The 20,149-nt window shown below is 35.8% G+C and overlaps 1 protein-coding gene across 1 annotated transcript in view; it reads left to right on the top strand.

The window, feature by feature from the left end:
* Positions 1-19,524, top strand: part of OCA2 (OCA2 melanosomal transmembrane protein) — a 177,617-nt gene extending 158,093 nt beyond the window's left edge. Inside the window, exon 24 of the mRNA XM_042867669.1 lies at positions 19,437-19,524. Within this exon, the coding sequence (XP_042723603.1) occupies positions 19,437-19,524 (88 nt within the window). The remainder of the gene's footprint in view (positions 1-19,436) is intronic.
* The last annotated feature ends 625 nt before the right edge of the window (positions 19,525-20,149 follow it).

The raw sequence follows: 20,149 nt of genomic DNA, 5'->3' as shown, positions 1-20,149 counted from the left end.
TGTGGATGCCCCGCCCTTGGACGTGTTTAAGGCCAGGTTGGACGGGGTCCTGGGCAACCTGATCTGAATGTGTATGTTTGGTGGCCCTGCTAGGCAGGGGGGTTGGAACTACATGATCCTTGAGGTCCCTTCCAACCCGGGTGATTCTGTGATTCTGTGTGAGAGGTTGGATGGGGTTTTGAGCAACCTGGTTTAGTGGGAGGTGTACTTACCCATAGTAAGGAACTGGAACTAGATAATCTTTAAGATCATTTCTATTCTATGATTCTAGTAAAATCAAAAGGTTACAGGTGGTACTTTTTAAAAGTACTTTGCTGGACCAGGGGCAAAAATATACACTGGAAATGATGTGGAGTTTTATTAATTTTTGTTGCCTATATGTTGCTCTAGATACATGATTGAAATATTTTTCTTCGTGGCTTTAGTGATTCATTCAGTAACATTTAGCTCTGTGACCTCCTTGAATAACCTCTTAAATTTTAGTACAAGAACAATGAAATTTCTGATCTTTCATTTTCTTATCTGCTTGTTTCCTTCTATATCATTGTTGCAATTGCTAATATTGAATTTGTGATATAGCATGTATAATCTATAATGGACATCTAATCAGCCCATTCTGGTTTAATATATATATTTTAATTTAGTGGACTCAGTTGAAAAGGTTCCCTGCTGGTATCCACAACGTATGTTTTGCTACCTAGATGCTGTCATAAAAATGATAATCTGATATGAAAGCATACATTGTTCCTTGAATGTCGAATAATAACCTATGTTTACTTCACCAGCACTGAAGGGGGATGCACTCTTAGATAATCTAATGGAGGTGTTAATATATTTCTAGATAAACTGTCTGACTTTTTTCAGCTTATCAACTCATTTCTCAAAGCATTTTATCTACTCAAAAACAAGACTATTGGACATATTTAAAATTCATTGTCTAGAAATAAAACAGAACTATTTTTCTACCAAGTAATTAATGTCTATTGTAAAGCATAATTTTAATAGAATGGGTCAGAGTTTATATAAAAAGTTTTGTTTATGTAACTCACAAATATTTGATCAAGGAAGTATGATAGCAAAGTGATTGAGATTAGAACTGGTTTTCCATTTACTGGCTGATTTTTTAAAAGCTGTCCTAACATGTACGCGTGTGTTTGAATTGGCCAAAGACCTGATACTTTATGCAAATATATAGCAGCCCAGTGAAAATGTGCTGGAAAGTGTTAGATTCTCATGTGCTTTACTTGCCCAGTGTTTATATATCATAAAATCAGGGGGTATAGAACTTACATACCTTAGGTTTTTGCTAAATTCGGGATCTTACAATTTCAAATAATATTAGAGCCATTCTTTAAGCCTAACTACAGAACATGCAAGTTATGTTGGTAGGTGTTGGATGACTCCCCTTTTGGAAATGAATAGAAAATTATGGAATTTTGGAATACACAGATAATTGTGGTCTGCATAAGACATTGATCTACTGCATGTGACCATGTTATTTATTATTGTTAGAATGAGTAGTGAATGGTGCAAATAAAAAATTGGAAATATAAGGCACGTTTGAAAATGATAAACATGGGTTAAAGTAGTGTGATCAGAGTTATCTTTTCATTTCAATAAAATAACAGGTAGATATTAAAAAGAGAGTCCTGTAAATCTTTATGCAAACTTATAATAGAAAGAAAACATGATTTTGTGAAAGAAAAATACAGAATGTTGACATTAAACAGATTTTATTTTCACTTTGTAAGTCTCTTTAAACCAACCGGAAGTGGGGAGAATGGCTTTAACCTCAGTATAATGAATCTCAGTAAAAACATGCACATGGAAATAAACACAGGTGTAAAAGAAAGACAAAAAATAAGTATTTCCAAAATATCCAATTAATCTGTTGTTTGGATCTCAACAGAACAGTCATAATTGCTATTTGGGAACCAGATAATCACAACAGCCTTATGATGTCATGGGCATGTCACAGGAGCCGGAATGCTCACAGATCCATGTGTCACACAGGTATTGGAGACATGGGCTGCATAGGGAGGTGATAGAAAGAGCTGAAGCCCTGTACGCGCCATGGCCAGGATAAAGGAGGTTGGTGTGCAGAGGCTGAGTTAAGAGGGCAGGACAGAGGGCACGGCAGGTTTGGCTGCTGAAATGGACAGGATGAAAGGAATGTTTGCGATGCAACAGAATTTGTGTCCCTCCTTTGTCTTGGAGAGGCAGAGGCCCAGAGGAGAACATGACTAGAGCATGGAACCTCCTGTGTTGTGCAGCAGATGAGGAGAGAGGTTCCATTTTCGACATGGACATTAGAAGAAAGTTATGTAATCAAAATGACAAGAGCATGGCTGCAATATTATCATGTGGCACTGGGAGATGGCATTGTGATCCCATGGGCATGTCACAGAAGGTTAAATGCTTATTGTCCCATGTGTGACACAGGTATTGGAGACATGGGCTGCGTTCGGATTGTAAAGAATGTGCTGTAGCCCTGTACTAGTGCTGGCCTTGTCAAAGGAGGTTGATCTGCTGAGGTTGAGATAGAATGGCATGAAAAAGCCCTGTACGTCTGAGTGGTTAAATCTACTCATGGATTGAGTTTTTGTGATGCTATTGGTTTTGAGTCCCCTCATTTGTCTTGGAGAGCTAAACTCTGAGAGATCATAACCATACCAAACCATACCATGGAACTTCCTGTCCTCTGCTGCAGTCATCCATCTCCTTCAGAGATAGCTACACATGATGCTCCTGGGTTTTGTTTGCTAAATCTAGTGTTGAATTCCACACTGCTGAATATAGCAGGTGACTGTATCAGTGTCATGTAGATGTTTAGGATCTCATAATGTGTAGGAGTGTATTCATAATCAATCTGCAGAAGCACCTGAAAAGCAAAATATGCTGGCTATCCTGCCACCAGGAGTGTACTATTGGTGGTTCATGTGTTTTGAAGTCAGGCTTTTTCGATTTCAAAGTTTTGCTGTTATGATTATATACAGCAAAAGCAAGCTGTCTTAATAAGTTCAAAAATCTTTCTTTTATGGCAACTATTTTAAAATGTGAAAAACCAGGAAAGCTGTTTTTTTTCTGCCAAATGAATGATTTGACACGCTTTAGGTAATGTATATCCAGCAGAAATTACGTGGAGCCAAACACCAGCAAAAACAGTCTGTCGTTTGCACTTCAGAAATATTTAGACTGTGTGCTCTCAATGAAGACTCTGTTGGACTATGTGTAGAATTTATGACATGTTTCAGTAATTTAACATGACCTGGAAGGCAATACAAGAAGTGTAATGCAAGAAATTGTCTTTTGCCAGATGGAGTTTTGTCTTGCAGATGTTTACAAGTCTGGTTATGAAACACTAAATTACTCTCGGGACATTTGTCTAGCTTTGGGACAGAAATCACTTGGTTATTCTAGTACCTGTTGGTTGCTGATACTACCTCTTTTTGTTTTTCTCTTTTTTTTTCCTCTCATTCTATTTTCATTTATTTTAAATGTAATTCAGGGAAAAATTCATTTTGAAGGAAGATGCAGGTATATAAATTAATGTAACAGAGCTTCAGTTCCCTAGATTCTAAGAGTTATCTATCAGTCCCAAAGACTACCATAATAAGTGATGCTGTGGACTGTGGATTGATACAATCAAGGAAAAAACCTACTTAGTATGGGTAAGTAATGGCATTGTGTCAGGACAAAATGGAATGAGGCTTACTTGGAAGGTAACTTCACAGAGAATTGTAGAGGATTCCTACTAGTGTTGGGAAGGAGTACAGGAGTAATAAATAAAAAATATGACCAATGGTGATGAGGCCTGACACCAGGACACGGCTGGAAATGTTTTGCTTTTAATAAACAGATAATTAATGGGGAAGAATAGGCCTTGATAGTCTATGAAAATTAAAAAAGCTTCTGCTTTATGCAAAATAAATCTATTGGGAATATGTAAAGCGAATTTTGAAATCATTGAACTGTTTGTTCTGTTCTTGAAGCCTGAGGAAAGGATGTGGAGAAACTGACATGAGAGAGCCCTAGGTGAGCATGTTAGTTATGCAAATAGTTACTTATGCAGAGGTAATCTGCAAGAGTTTTAGGTGCAGGTTGGATGTGAGGAGATGGGAATCCAAACTAACTAGAATGATAGGTGAAGGTAAAGTGTACAATTGAAGTGTTATGAAGAAAGGAAGTGAAGGAGAAGATTTCAGGGAGAAAATGAGGAGTGTGCTGGGCTACCATTCAGAGTAAACTCCTCATTGGAGATCAGTAACTGCCTGGCAGAGTGCTGCACTAAACTAATTTAAAAAAAATTACAGTTAGTTTAATCAGAAGGATTGAGATCAGTGAATTTTTAGCACAGGGAACACTGCTGAGTTGTATGTAGTCTGTGGTGAAATTTATCAGATATGAGAGGCAGTGGAAGAGGAACAAGAAGATCAAGGACAGCATCTCCTTAGCAAGAGACAATGCTATGAAGTACCTTTTAAAGCACATTAGAAGAGAGATTTGTGGGGAGCTAGATGAAACTCTTATCAACATCCAAACCTGGAATACAGGCAACCAAGTCAAGAAGAAGAAATGGGAGAACAAGTAAAATACATTGCTTCTGGATTCTCGTAAGAAGTTGGGAGAATGCTTTTTGATGAGAATTATTTTCTTGGCAATAGAATGAAATGCTTTAGTTATATGAAGTATTTGTAATGTTTATGTCTCTGATGGAAGGGAAAAAGGAAACAGGTTGAGGGTCAAGCTGATGCCTGAAATTAAATCTGTGCTTGACTATAGAAGTTTGCATTATGGCTTAGTTGAGGATAATCCTATTTTTAGAAACACTTATATATACTAGCATAGAAGAGAGCTACATGATTTGCGATAGAATGTAGAGCTGACACCAACAAATGCTGCGAATAATTCACAGAATTTATTCTCTTCACAAAGAGAAATAGGAAGCAAGTAATATATATCTTCCACATTGCCCTTGCAAGGCCTTTTGGCTTACAGGGTAAATTAATTTCCTTTCCCAGCCAAAAATGTGTATCCATGCATGTCAACAAAAGGTTTTATCCCTAATACACCAACATTCAAAATCTGCTTGTCACAAAATCACAAAGTCACTTCATATATTTACACTGAATTTTGTTTTCTGGCATTGTACAACTTCTCCTCACTTAAATGGTTTCTAAGATTATCATGTTTTGAATATTGTACAGAAAATCTAGTGAGTGTATTCTTTGGGCACAAAGTATATTTAATCATATAGTCTGAAGTACTAGCAATTAGTGTGTCAATGCACAGAAGAATTTTAATACTAAATACATGCCGAAGCTAATCATTAAATAAATTGCTTCTGTGACACTGGTGCAAGTTTATTTCCATTTTAACTACTAGGGCATGCTATGTTTGGTGCAAACTAATGATGTAGTTGCATTTGGAAAAAAAGTAAAAATGCTTTTTTCTTATTTTAATGTTTTCAATCAAGGCATACAAGCAGGTTGGCTTTTTTTGTTTTGTTTTGTTTTGTTCTGTTTTGTTCTTTGGCAGATATTTTTCATTGTAAGAATACCTAGACTTTTCATAGGTAAGGTACACTGCTGGAAGAAAATGGGATTTGTGAGATTTCTGAGCAATATTCAGTATTTAGAATGTGTAACTTCTGAATACAAACTGCATGAAGAAGTACTATCCCTTGGAGTAATAGTAACAAACTATCCCCTATTCTGGTAATGTTTTCATGTTCAGCAGGTATATGCCTCAGTAGTATACTGGTTAAAATGCTCCTTGTATTTGGATTTCATTAGAGATTGTTTATTAGAGATTGTTAATTAATTCATGCAGTTACTTTACAAAATTTTGGTAAATGAAACTTCACTTTTCTATTATTAAATTCTGAGCTGTATTTTGTGGGTGTGTCAACAGCTTTGAAATTTGCAGTTGATCTGTGATCATTTCTCTTTTTTGATAGCTTAACTACTATTTTAGACTTGTGTTTAAATTATTTCCTTAGGGACTGCATGAAATTTCAGATAAAAATGCATTCTAATTCATGCTCACTTTTAACTTCATGATTCTTTCTCTTCACCATTATGTTCCCATGTCTATAAGCATTCTGAGAAGCTGGACACTAGAACTATGTAATATATGCACATCTAAAGGTGGATTCTCTAACCATTCTTGAGTTAATCATAGAAACCGTTTGGCACATCTCATGATCAGTTAGCTACTTGTTACAAGTAGGTCTCGTAAAAAAGAAAAAAAAAAAAAAAAAAAAGCGTTTGAAAAGCCTTTTGTTCCATTCTTTTCATCACACCCTAACTTTTCATATTCTTTCCTGTGTAATCGTACTGCTGTGAATGTGTCTGTGTGTCTCCCACATAGTAACTTCTGAATGTGCTTATCAACTTCAAACAGGTTTGACAGGGGAGAGGACTGTGGGGAAAGGGAGCTTAATTTCTGAAATATAATTAACATTCCTGAAATGCCATCAAAGTTGGTGGCTGGGAAGAGGAAAATAAACTTTATTAGTATTCCACTGAGGAAAAGTTTAGTCAGAGCCCACAGATTACACAATGAATAAAACCCTGTAGGAGAATATCATATTAACTTATGGAAGAAAGCTTCGGTTGAAGCTTTCCAGCTCTTATAAGGAAAGTCAATCAAAGTTAACACAAATTTGTTAGACATAAATTGGTAGGAAGTTAGGCTTCATTACTTCCCAATGTTCACAGACCTGCTTGACAGTAAGGGTGAGACTGATCTCACCTCACATTTCCATTCTACAGCATTGAGATCTTTATTTAAACTAATTGTTCCTGGCTCTCATAAGTAGAGAGAAATAAGTTTTGGACACTAATTCATTTCATCCTAATATAAAAACGTAACGGAAAGCAAACTGTGTTCTAGAAAGACTGGTAGCTCAGATTTAGGCTTGTATAAATGTATCCCCAGTGCATAACTTTTAACCATATATTAGCTTTTTAAGGCTAACAGTGGTTAAGGACATGAAGGGGTGTGTAGTGTTAAAGATAGGATCAACAGACAAAACAAACATATTGGGTAATGAAAAACAGAGGCAGCACTCGAATTCAGCAAGATGCAGAGAGGAATGATTAGCAAGGAGGGACTGCAGCCAAAAACTTCTGTATGAAGGAACAGATGTTGTAGTAATAGAAATAAGATGGTTTGGCTAGAGTGTTTTGTTCATCTGCTTATAGTTCATCTGAATTAAACATACATTGATTGCTTCCATCTTCGGATTTTAAAGAAACAAGTAGCTGATCAGTCACCCTACTACTCCCTGAAATGAGAGCACTGTGCATTGTTTTGAGACTGGACTTAAAATCTCCTTTCTTACCTGATTCTGACTTTCCCTATCTGGAGAAGCAAATCTCCAAATCCTCTTGGGTGTTTCTGGATGATTAGCGCCACTCCTGGCTTTTCTGACTACTGTCGAACTAAGGGTTTTATTGGTTGGTGTGAGGCCAACATCCTCCCCAGGAGTGAGCAGAGAGTATGAGCTGTGTGCCCAGGAATGGGGTTTGAGCTCACAAACAGCAGGGTGAAAAAAAGTCATGTTCTGCCGAACTGTCTTAAATTGAAGATAAGTGAATTTGTGGAAGAGGGGAGTTGGAGTAGGGAGCAAGTGCAGCCTAATATGAGAGTGATTATAAGAAGAGTATTAGTGAAATAACTGTTCACTTTCATACATTTTGTCATTTGATTTAGAGAGATGCAAAGCCAAACTGTCTTGAGACAGTTTCTTGGTTTTATTTCATAAAATTTGTATACAGTTTTTGTTATTGAGCAAAGCATATCTGAACTCTTACATGTCATATGTGCTGGTATTAATAGTTTTTTGTTATCCAAAGAGTCACTACTTTTTGCAGCTTCACATAGTTATTACATCAAGTGCCTAGTGTGCAGTTAATTACAACATGCTAAATTTGATTAGACAGTATCATTTCTGAACAAGGGACTTATTCAGAGAATATAAAAATTATAAAGTGATTTTGTACATAAATAGAGTACCTTGGTAATCAACAGAATGAATAAGGAAGTGCTGTATTGAAAATATTGCTCAGAGAAATCTTGCATCTTTATACATTGTTTTACAAAACAATTTATATGAGTTGCAAACACAAGGGTCACTTAAATGGCGGAAAGGGACACAAAGACTTGGAAATCCTGAGAACACTGGCAGTTTGAAGATTACTTATATTTGCCTATGAACTTTGGCTAATAGGCCTTCTTGAGAGAGATTATATTAATTCACCTCAGCTTAAACTCACTTTACCCTTGTTTCATGTTTGCTTGCCAAAGCATCATACAGAAATTCAGAATTACATCAGAATCATACTTTTACATGACATTTCAGATTTTTCTGATAACTTCGTATTTTAATTGAAATAAAAAGATGGTCTTCCCTCTGTCAATAAGAGGTCAATCTCCCCTTGTGTATAGTAAGATGGTTAGACGAAAGAAAGATGTAATATTTGTATTATCTTCATTATAAGGCATTTGAAATAAGAACAACTCAAAGTAGTTGTGTAGTATATGTACTATTCTCAGGGTAGTAGATATAGCTTTATTTTCTTGTGAAAGCCATTATTTCTTACATAAAAAATGTGGTTGTATTAACTATATTTTTTGTTTTTTTTATTACTTTAACTTAGTAGTCATTTTTGGTAACCTAAAATTATTATGATGCCTGCACTCAGGGGCATTGAGCAAGGCATACATTAATCTAAGCAACATTACATTTGTATATCACTTGAATAACAATTTCCTGGTCAACACTTGCAGTTGGTCAGCTGCAGTGGAAGAGGTTACTTAAATAGGAACAGTGAAATTTTAAGTTTATATGTAGCAGTTAGAAAGGCTAAAATGGCAATGGTTACTTAACAATATTAATTTTAAACTGATAGTGACTAAGACCTACTTTTTGGGAAAATAAAAATAAAGTAATACACACATCTTGTGGTAGGTATACTATTTCAATAATAGACAAAACGCTGCTTTGTGTATCAAAGAAGTCTGGAACATAGAAAGTTGTTCTGTCATAAATTTAGGTAAGCCTCTTATTTACTTTCTCAGAAGCATATCATTGTCAAAGATTTTCTGTTACACTGAATGTTTCAAAAAACACAGAAGCAACAACTAAATATTGCAAAACCTATTTTAGCAGTCCTAACACATTCATTTTTGCACTGTGAATCTCACTTGTTTTGTATTAGTCCATTAGTTGAATGTGCATATCAGAACCTTTCAAACTTTTCATGAAAACAATTCACTACCAGCATTATCAAGGTTTTCTATTTATACTATAATGTGTACCCAAGTCTCTTAAAATACTGTTGCAGAAGATGTAGTTCATTGATTTTTTCTCTTCTAGTTGTCTGTGGTGATATTAATCTTCTTACCTTAAAACTCACAGCTATGCTTCACTGGATGGATTCATAGTAGAGGAATAAGTATGGGTTTTGTAATGAGCTGAGTCAATTTCATATAATTCTGTTCCTTAGGCTTTAGAATGATGTGAAGCTTTCATACCAAAGTCAAAAGCAATGAATTAAGGATCAAACTTGTTTTGGGGTCAATCTGGTGGATGTAGAGAAAAAATGCATTTCTAAAAGATAATGGTCCATCTGAGGGTGATGTGAAGCTGTGATAAATTCAAGAAATTACTGATAGTGCATCATGAATCTTTACACCAGGGTTAATCTTGTGTTGCAGCTCTTAGCAAGCAAGAAGGGAACTAGTCTGTCTATGTAGAATGTGTTCCCCTTACACTTAATGAATAGAAAGACTTGTCTGCCTGTAGTACCTTTCAAGTTAAAGCACCAATGTATGGACCTTTAGTGGATATTTAGGTACTCAGATGTTCTTGACAGTTTTTCTCTTTAATATCAACATTAGTGGACCATGAACTCATGTGAACTGAAACTATTAAAGTTTAACTGAGAATTTTCAAGAATGTGTGCAAATTTAAATTTGCCAAATTTATTTCATCTCAGTTTGTTGTACAGGTAAACATTTGTCTAGCTGCACCCTTGCAGCCAGTAAAAATAAATGGTTTGGTCTCTTTGGAGCACGAAGCATAGAAATAAGAGCAAGTATGCGACATTGAGAAAAATGAGAAAAAATGAGAAAAAAAAATCCTCAGATGAAAGATGAAAAAAAAACCAGTCAATGTTGTACTGTTTTTGTCAAGATGCAGCATATGATATCACTCAGCATGTATGGTCATAACAACACTACCTGGCAAAGAATGGAGTTATTACTTTGAATGTAAACTTCCATAGCTTTGATAGCTTGCACTGGAGATGTAACCTTGTGTACTGTGGTATTTTTTGAGAAACATCTATTGATGAAAAAGAGAAAATACACTCTTTTTATGAAATATACAGATAGAATTATTGATATAGTGGTAGGTATAAATCAATTTAGGTTTTATAGAGTTATGTAGATTTTAGCTGTATTAAAACTTCAGGAAAGCTGTTTACATACAAAGATCTCTAGCAGAAGTGCTTGAAGGACCTTTGTATGATGCAGGCCTTTTGTATGATAAAGAATACGATGACAAACACATGTAATTGTACATGTTTTTACTTTCACTCTGCTGTATCTTTCTTCTGTTTTCTGTGGTAAAACAAGGTAAAACAGCAGTGAATTAAACTAATTTTTCCTTAAATGGAAAAATGTGAATTAAAAAGAAGAAATACATGTCCAAATAATTCCACTCTATTCAGTTAATTTACTGGAAATAGAAAAGCAACTAGTGTAACCTAAGTCATGTTGTATTGGCAACATTTATTTTCTCAGGATATTATTTCTAGACATTGTGATATAGTACTGATGGTCAAAGTTGTATACAGATATTGTTGAAGTTACTAGCACACAAAAGTTCTTTTCCATTTTTTTAAAGAGCAAAGCAAAACAATAGTTGATTTTTTTTTTTTAATAGTTCAAGAAATCTAGCAACACTGAAAGTCAACCACTCTAATTAGTTGTTTAAAGATTTAATGATACTGGAGGTCAGAATCTAAAATTTCCTTGCATGAATGAAGTCTGGTGGTCATATCATGATTTTGTAAAGGCTTTCTGTTTACAAAAGTGTGGATTTGATCAGCCCCTCTGCATGCCAACATCTTGTACTAATGTGCTTTCTTCTGGACACTAAGGAAATACCAGCCCACTTGATGTAAAATTAGACTAGTATGTGATAATTTCAGTTGCATAAATTGGATATGTTAGGCTGTCACGATCACTTTATACATTCTTTTAAGTAATTACTGGTATAGTTTCCTTCCTTACTGAAGGAAAATGTCAATTGGCCCTCCTCAGTGCAGGAGTATCTTCTGTTCTCTATGATTCTGGCCCTTATCTTGTCAGGAGGCTAATGCAAGCCTTCTTGAGGAAAGAATATGCCTGAGATGTTTAAACGTGGTTGGTTTGGCCTGGATATTGATAGTCAAATAGAAAGCAAGTGGTAGTAAACTTGGGAAAATCTTGCTAGTTGCTTTGGATAATTGTATCATGTTAAGAGTTGCTGAAGTTTTACTTGAAGCTGCGGCTTTTCTGCTGGGGACCCTGACGTGTATTTCATGTCATAGGGCACGTCAGTAGAAAAAAAGCCCAAACTTGCATGGGTTCTACAAAGTTGAACAAACCTGAGAATCCATACCATCCTACTGTTATGTTGGCTTTTGGATTTCTTCCAGAGGAGAGTCTGTATCTGCGGAGCGGGGATCACTTGATTTAGCTATTTGACTCCTAATCCAGAACAGCACTTATTTATGTTTTCTAAATTAGTAACGAGGTTATTCCTATTCTTAAACAAGTGATTTAAAGTTAAGAGATTTTTCCAAACGTTGGCTTGCATATGCTTCTTTCTGTAATATAATTATTCAAAGGCCTGATTTATAGAGCAAAGTAACCAGATTTTATGTGCTCTGTGGATTAGTAAAACTCATCTCAATGTGCACATATGTCTGAGTGTAGCTTCCTTTACATATTGTGGTACTAATGAGCTTGTCCAAAGTCTTTTTTTTTTTTCCTCTTTTAAATGTGGGATATTTCTGCTGGCCACTGAGTCCCTAAAGATAAATGCTAAAAGTTGCTGTTTCATTCCTGTTGTCTCCTAGACATGAGGTTTTGAGCACTTCACACCACTGCTAAATTGTATGTTAATCTAGGTTAGAAAATTAACTTGAGGAGTTTTGTGAGGGCTATGTTGCTTTTCCCTTGTAAAATGTCACTGTTCTGTGTTTTCAGGTTTGTTTCTGTATTGGAGCTTATACTTTTGCCTAGGTGTTTGTAGCTTCACCGATTCCTATTGGAGTTTTATGTTAGGTTCTAATGGAAGATCTAGATGCTGTTGTCTTCTAACAGCTAATGTCTCTCTCTGTCTCTCGTAACATTCAATTATTTTATTATTATTATCATTATTATTATTATTATTATTATTATTATTATTATTTTTAGCTTGAATTAACATGTTTTCCATTTTCTTTCGTTATATCTCATAGGGGTTGCTAGCTTTCCATGTATGAATAACTTTTGGATAGTTACCATAGTCCCTTGTTCTAACAGCCCTGTATTTTATCCCATTTGTAACACAGAGACCTAAACAGATTCTGCAGTAAATATTCTATTAATAGTGATTTGAATCTTCCAGGTGGAGCTGGCAGACCAATTAATTTCATTTTTGCAATGAATGCAGTTTTTAATTTAGGCAGTCAGAAGTTTGGAAGGTCAAGGAAGAAAGGACTAATATTTGTTCTGCACCTAGTAGTCAGGGTTACAGCAAACGTTGCTTCTAGATCTTCTAGACTGTAAGAGGCAAAACTTAATACCTTTAGGTTTTCTTATTCGGGATTTGATTGTCCTTATTTCAGTTGAACTTCTTTCAGTGACTCTATGGATAATCTTGGCATAGACTCAAAGCAGATAAAATATCACAAGAAATTATAATAATTTTAACAATCAGAAGAAAACAGGATTATAGGTTTTGTTCTGTGATTTCAATTACACAGTAACACCTGTGTGTGGTAACTAGTAGGTAAGAACATGGTAATTTTTATGTAATTCTAGACTATGTGAATTTCGCATCAATTTAATGTTGCATTAATGCTCACTGGCAGTTTTAGCCACCTGTTTTTTGAGCGAAAACATGTGTTGCATTGCCTCCTACGCTACTAACCCTAACCAGGTCAGGACCAAATAACTGCACGTATATACCAATGTGATGAACAGCAAAATGGCATTTATTACATGTGAACTCTAGCTTATATACCTTATGTGCCTCGTCTACGCCCCTAAAGCATGTGCCACACATCAATCATAGAGCTGGGGAGGTCCTATCGCGTCACATCTCATGGGGGGGTCTTGCAGTTGCCTACTACAAACGTGTCAGAATTGAAGCAGTCAGGGGCATGAAATAAATATTCTTAGTTTTTTGTTTTGTTTTGTTTTAAGCATAGAAAATAACAGTAAAGGCTATACTTCCCTTTTCCCTTGGAGTGGATCAGTACATCAAAGACTTGGAATAATGGAATGGTTGGCAACCAAAATGACGGGAAGGGCATAAGGCAGTCTGCACTGCAAGGAAAGGAAAGAAGAAATAGGATGACAGTAAAGTGACCATAGATATGATAAAAACAGAGAAATTAACAAAGAGCAGAATTCCTAGTGGATTTGAGACTAAGTCAAGAAATTAAAAAATTTTCCTTTAAATTTCTACTCCTTCCAAAAGCCAAAGAAAAAAGCTAAAGAATTAATAAGCAGAGTTAGTAAAAATGGATTGTTTTTCATGAAATCCTGAGCATTTTTTAAAAATTAGTATGAAAAATCAACATAATCTTAGAGAATGTCTCTCCAGAATGTGACAGCAAAAATATCACAATAAAATTAGCTTTACATCTAGGATTGTTAGTTGAAATAACTTATAGATAATGTTATATAAATCTAAAATACTGAATAAATTAGGAAGCAACCATATTCACAATCATGTCTTAAATTTATAAAGGTAATTTTGTCTCTTTTTTTTTTTTTTTTTCCCAAAAGTATTTCACTATGCTGTGTGATCTTAGCTGAAATGCAGAAAAAGAATTTGCTTACTGCTTACTGCGTTAGGCTATAACTTATGAAGACCTGCATAAGCTTTGTTAACTAGCTGATTTTTCGTTTGACTCCTGAGGGTTATGAGATATCATTTTCATTAAGATACATGAATTTTGTAGTTTTACCCTACTGTTGGAAAGAAATTCAAGTTACTTTGCAAATAAAATTATGAAACTGCATTAAAAGATGTAACTTCCCTGTCATTTGGAAATAACTTTACATATCTTCTCATCATACCCACATCCGAGTCTCATTCTTGAGGCTGCTTCCATAGGTGTATATGTGCTTTCAAAAATGAACTTATGATAGCAAATTTCTAGGGCAAGGCATTGCATGTGATTAGAGAATTTCCAGGAATTATGAGAATTATCCATCATTTGTTCTTTGTGAAATATTTTCAGATGACATGGCAAGCTTCAGGTGTGCTGCACTGTGTTGAATAAAGGGAGCCAGTAGATGGGTGAGAATGTTGTATCTTCTATAGAGCGTACAGAATGGAACTGATATGAAGTGGGAAGAACAAAATTTTAAGCCTGATGTAAACCTCGTCAGTATAATTTAAGTTGTGTGTTAAACTGTGTGTGCAAGCCGGAATAGAAGTTAGCTTTAACTCTTACCGCTGGCTGCCTCCAGAATTCTTTCACTGCCAAATGTTTGATCCTAGGAGATTTTTGCTTTTGCTTTCCCAGTCAGTAATGACTGAATGTTCCCCACTTCCTTGCAGGCATGGTTTTGCACTGGTACCCCAGAGGATATACAGGCTGTGTAAGTTGCTAGCTGTCTGTAGTTAGAAACTGTCAGGGTGGTGGTGCCTGTAGGTGGCTTTTTTATGGGTAAGAGTGTTTCATATGTCATGCCCCAAATTAGGCAGTACAAGATGATCAACTTTGGTCTTGTACCTTGTAGGTCCTACTGGCTCTTAAAGCACCACAAACTAGTTTTTGCATGGTATGGCAAGAGATCAGTTTGTTCAGGAAAATGCAACTTTGACCCCAAAGGCTTCTCTGTTGTTATTTAGAAATTATATTGGATAAACTTCTAACCTAAGAAAACTGTAATGCTCACCTCTGTGGGTACTAATTATAAATGGGATTTATCCTCAAAATAATCACCTACCAGTTTCCTTTTATTCTAAATACAGGGTCAGAAATCTTGCAATGAGGCTGGATCAAAAATAACTAGATCATTACCATGAAAAAGCTTTGTTTTCCTTGCTGGTTTCTGTGCCTGTGTTTGATTTCTCCTAATGCATACTTCACACTTTTCTTTACAGAGTTTCACCTTACCCATTCCAAATTCTTGTTTTAATTTGTCAAGAACATGCTGAATTATGTTCTCCACAGAGTCTGACATTTCTCCTGCACTGGGGTGATTTGCAAGCTTTTCACTACTGGATCACTGAAGTTATTAATAAGCAAAACTTTGTCCAAGACAACTCCCTGGGGCTGCTGCTTGAAATGTTCCTAGTATCTCATACTGAACTAACATCTGCTTGTGTATATTTAAGCAGTGTGATTTTTGTTTAGATTGCAGGTTTGCATGTAAAATTCTGGTAAGAAGAGGAGGAGGAGAAAGTGGGGGAAATGCTAGGTCCTGTTACCAATCCCTTCCTCTCTGAAGCAGTGAAAAGTGCATTTTCCCTGAATTGGCTACAGAGAGTTAGGGTGAATCTTTCGTGCTATTCAGGACCTGTGTATCTCCCTGTCTGCAATGGCCACAAGGGGTGAAAAAGCTGCCCAGTGTGGGATGTGTCTGCCCTCTTCCCTTAGATGGTGTAACCAGATGTGCTGCCTTTACAAGATCTTGTAAAAATGTATTTTCATGATGAAGATGCTGACTAGTGTTTCTTACTAACATGACATATTAGTTGAGAAGAAGATTTTAGAACTACCAAGCATTACTGATCATTTCTCCTGGGCAGGAACAACAATTGACGTGTTACTTTATCACTTCAAGGTGAATGCTGAAAATGAGCATTGGTGGAAAGTAAATTTTACATTTTTTTACAAATTTTAAAATGTGCTCTTACATTTGATGTAACTAAAGAAAACGTAGGTACCTAAACATTATGTTGTATGTAGCCTGAGACAGGAGCTGTGTCTTCCCCTGAGGTAGAGCGATAGCACAGCTGGGCACTGATCTGACACGGGTAATTGACTGTCTCTGCAGTAACTAATATTCATGGAGTGATCTTCATCTCCTTTCTCCCTGGCACAAATTCCACATAAAATTTGATGCAATTACATTTGTGCTCAGGCTAGTGGTCCTGATATTCAGGCCTCAAGTTGAGAGGAAATTGTCCATGTCACAAGAGTAATGGTTTCATAGCTGGGCTCTATGCAACCATCCATGCTAAATGATGGCAACCACAACCATCCAGGCTGTGTGTGGCTCTTGCTGCAAGTTTGGCTCCCACTGTGAGAGTAGGGGCATGATTACAGCTCCTGCATGTCTGTATGAGATCCTGCGTAATCCACCCATTTTCTTGCATGGACACCCTTCATGCTGAGTCTCTTCTCTTTTTAGCGGTTGAGAAACTGTTAAACCTGTTTGGATTTTTCCATCCCATCACAAATCTTCATAAAGGCATTATGTTGCCATTCACTGCTGTGCTGCTGTGTGTTCCCCAGGGAGGTTTGTTAGGTTGTATTAGTACAGATTAAGATCTGTGCTATTCTCACTTCTCTCAGTACCAGTTCTTTGCTTGCTAACTGTGAGGTCAATAAAATTCTGTTTTCTGTCAAATAACAACTGTTTTCTTGTGAGAGTTGCAGCAGTCTCCACTTCACCAGTCTGTCATATGGATTCAGCTGCAGGGAGCACTCATGAAATATACTGAAGGATGTAGGAAGATTTCATAGCCATGCTATTTTATTTCTACAGCCATTGCTGCCTTTTCTTTTGTTTTTGCCCTATCTGGACATTTTTATGTAAATGAGATTAGGGAGGACTGGAAATCAAACATGCTCAGATGAAGAAGGAAAGATTCAGAACAATTGGCTAGCCATCAAATTCATTTATTTTTGTTTTGTTTTGCTTTTTCTAAAATAATTCCAATGTAAATAGGTTTTGTTCTTTTGTTTTGCAATGTTACCAGCTTTAGTGAATTCTGAATAAAAACAATAATGTTAAAGATCTGAATAATGACTCTTTTTTTTTTTCCAAGTAGTCGCTCAAAAGCAAGGATCTAAATAGTCAAACTTTAACACTTGCAACATAATTACACATGCTGATCTGGAAAAAAAACCCAAAACAAAACAAAAAAGAAATGAGCACTTCCAAATATATTTCAGACTTCTGAGGGAATATTTGAATGCTGTGAAATTCCTGTAAGCCTTTTTAACAAATATTCTCAGCTTTCACCACTTGAACACACCCAACCCTTCTCTCTCTCCTCTTCTCCCTTTCTGCTTTCCCAATTCCATATACCAGCTTAACATTAATGCTTTTGAAGCTAGAATACAAAAAATAATGCCTGTTACCAGAAAGTTAGGGGAGTTTGGCACACCAGGTCCTAAATCCCAGAGAAACGGAGGAGAAATCCACTTGAGCTAGGCACTGGAACTGTCCTTCTGGGACAGGAAATGCATGTTCATGGACACAGGATGATGACAGCCTTTTCAGAGGGATGTCAAGGAATCAGAAATGAGATGATCTCTTAGCCCTGACAGTTTTGTCCCTCTAACGTTTTCAAACTTGCTGGTGTTTCCTTTTTTTTTTTTTTTTTTTTTTCCTCCTCTTTTTGCCTCTATTTCTAACAGTAGATTTCAGTTTCATTCTGATAGTGAGTCAAGAACAGCTAGCGTTGTGGGAAAGCTTGTTTTTTGCTAAGTAATTCCAATATTTGCTTCGGAATGTTTGAATTGTTCTGTTTTCCTAATTGTTCAGTCAGCTTTCTAGGCTAGGACTGATTTTTGTGTATCTGGCTGAGGGTAGATTGTGATCTGAGTTCCTGAGATGAATTCTGTTATCAGTAACTTAAACCTATGATGATGAGTTCCTTTGTTCTGTTGGTCACATCTATGCCTTCTTCAGTCAGTTTTTCAGCAAAACAGCAACAAAATAAATGTGACTTTTGAATATCACAATGCTTAGAGCAACATTGCAGCTGCAGGTAGGAGGAGGTGGAGGGGGTAGAGTACAATGAGACACTGAGGTATTTAATTTTCATTTTATGTAATTTTCTCCTATATTCAGGAAGTGTTGGAGAGATTAAATGTCCCAAGAGGCCTCTTTTAGCTGTACTTTCCCAAAATAAGGTGTTATTCATGCACTCAAGCTCAGAAAATGGTGTTCTCCTATCATCAATATATGGGCTCCTGGAACTTTCTCAAAGGCTCCTAGCAAGCAAAAACACAGCTAATATACCCATATGTAATAAGTAGGTCTTACTTCAAGAAAGAGAATAAATCAAAGGCTGCACTTCAGAGAGCACTACCACACTTTGGAGAGGTTTATGGAAAATCTTGGCTGGACTCAACAAAAGAAATTACATAAGGAGTCTCATTTGTCACATGATCATTTCTCATCAAAGTTCTCCTTATAATTTTAGTAACATAAAACAAATTGGTGTGATCACAGTAGTGGTTCTTCATAGTCCTTCAGTGCTACAAAACAACATTTTTTAAGTTTCGGAAAACGAACTCCCTTCTTTTCACAGATGTGGAAGACCTACAAAACTAGCAGAGTAAGAATCAGTGAATTCCATAACATCCCTTCTGGTTGTCCATCTCTGCTGCCCGTGTTTGTCAATCTAAAGAAAGCTGTAAAATATAATGGCTGTGGTCTGAACAGCTTAATCTGTGATGTAAAGCAAAGAGCTGTTTTTAACTGAACAGCACAGTTTTAGTGCTTATACATCTGTCTGGGCTTTATTTCCAACCATTCATTAATGTTCAGCTCTTGATTCAAAACTTAATGAGAAGTACAGAAAAGAAATACTATCTTTATGTGATGGCGGCTCAGAAGGAAAAAAATTAAGGAGTTTGAGCCATAGATTAAGTCAGAAATTAGAATTTCTACCCTAGTAGATATCCTAGGGTTGCTCATCTGATCTTAGGTGATACTGGATGATCTATCCCAATGTTGCATAACTTCTAAGAATTGTTATTTTACCTGTGAGACAAAGTAAATTGAAAGTGATGCATTGAAATCAACGAAATGATGTTGATTTCCACAAATCTCTTAAGTAGGATAGAAATAGAAAAGTAAGGTTGAGTATTAGACTCCTTGTCATAATCTCACAATACATCCATGCTTTTGTCACTGCTTTGTTATTAATAGTATTATTATTATTGATCTTTCTTTTATTGTTGTTTCAGGTTAGGTTTCCCCATGATGATCGTGTCCTGTACCATCGGGATGTGCTATCTTCTTGTTGCTCATGTTGTAGTAGGTTGGAATTCATAATAATTTATACATTCAAGACTCAAGGAAGCTTTCTGTTTCATTTGATTTGTATAACAGAACACTAAGAAGACACATAAAAGAAGAAAGTTGTGTGAAAATCCCACATAAGCTATCAACCAGAATGATTGTAAGTGTCAGGTTTGGTCATTCTAAACTTCTGTTCTGTGAACAATTTGCAGAAAAAGACATTCCAAATTAAAGAATCCATATATAATTATGTAAAAAAATTATCATGCAGATGAAAAAACACCACTGTGAGAGAATATATTGTGCCTGAAAGTTTATATTAACACAATCCGAGTGTAGTCACAGAAGAAAAACTCATTCACAATGGGAGATGTTCATTAATTTCTTTTAGAGCTTCATTTATCTTTGTCAATGTATTTAGCTGTTTGTATTCAAGTAACTAATATTCAAGCTACAATAATAGACAATTAAGCAGACAGTCTGTACAATATGGAAGATGTATCATTATCTATGTTTAAAAATAAACTCAACTCCTGAAAATGTACTATGGAAGAAATTATTCTTTTGGATCTGGGATTGCATTCTGTGGAAGCTTTTTTTTTTTTTTTGCATTAAAGCTCCTAACCAGTGTTTAGCTGCTTTATTTTATTTATTTTTT

Source organism: Lagopus leucura, unplaced genomic scaffold (genome assembly GCF_019238085.1).
Source record: "Lagopus leucura isolate 7727_CA_CO unplaced genomic scaffold, USGS_WTPT01 Super-Scaffold_100001, whole genome shotgun sequence".
Classification (NCBI taxonomy): domain Eukaryota; kingdom Metazoa; phylum Chordata; class Aves; order Galliformes; family Phasianidae; genus Lagopus; species Lagopus leucura.
Note: the sequence above shows the minus strand (reverse complement) of the source record. Positions and strands in the feature narration are given on the sequence as shown.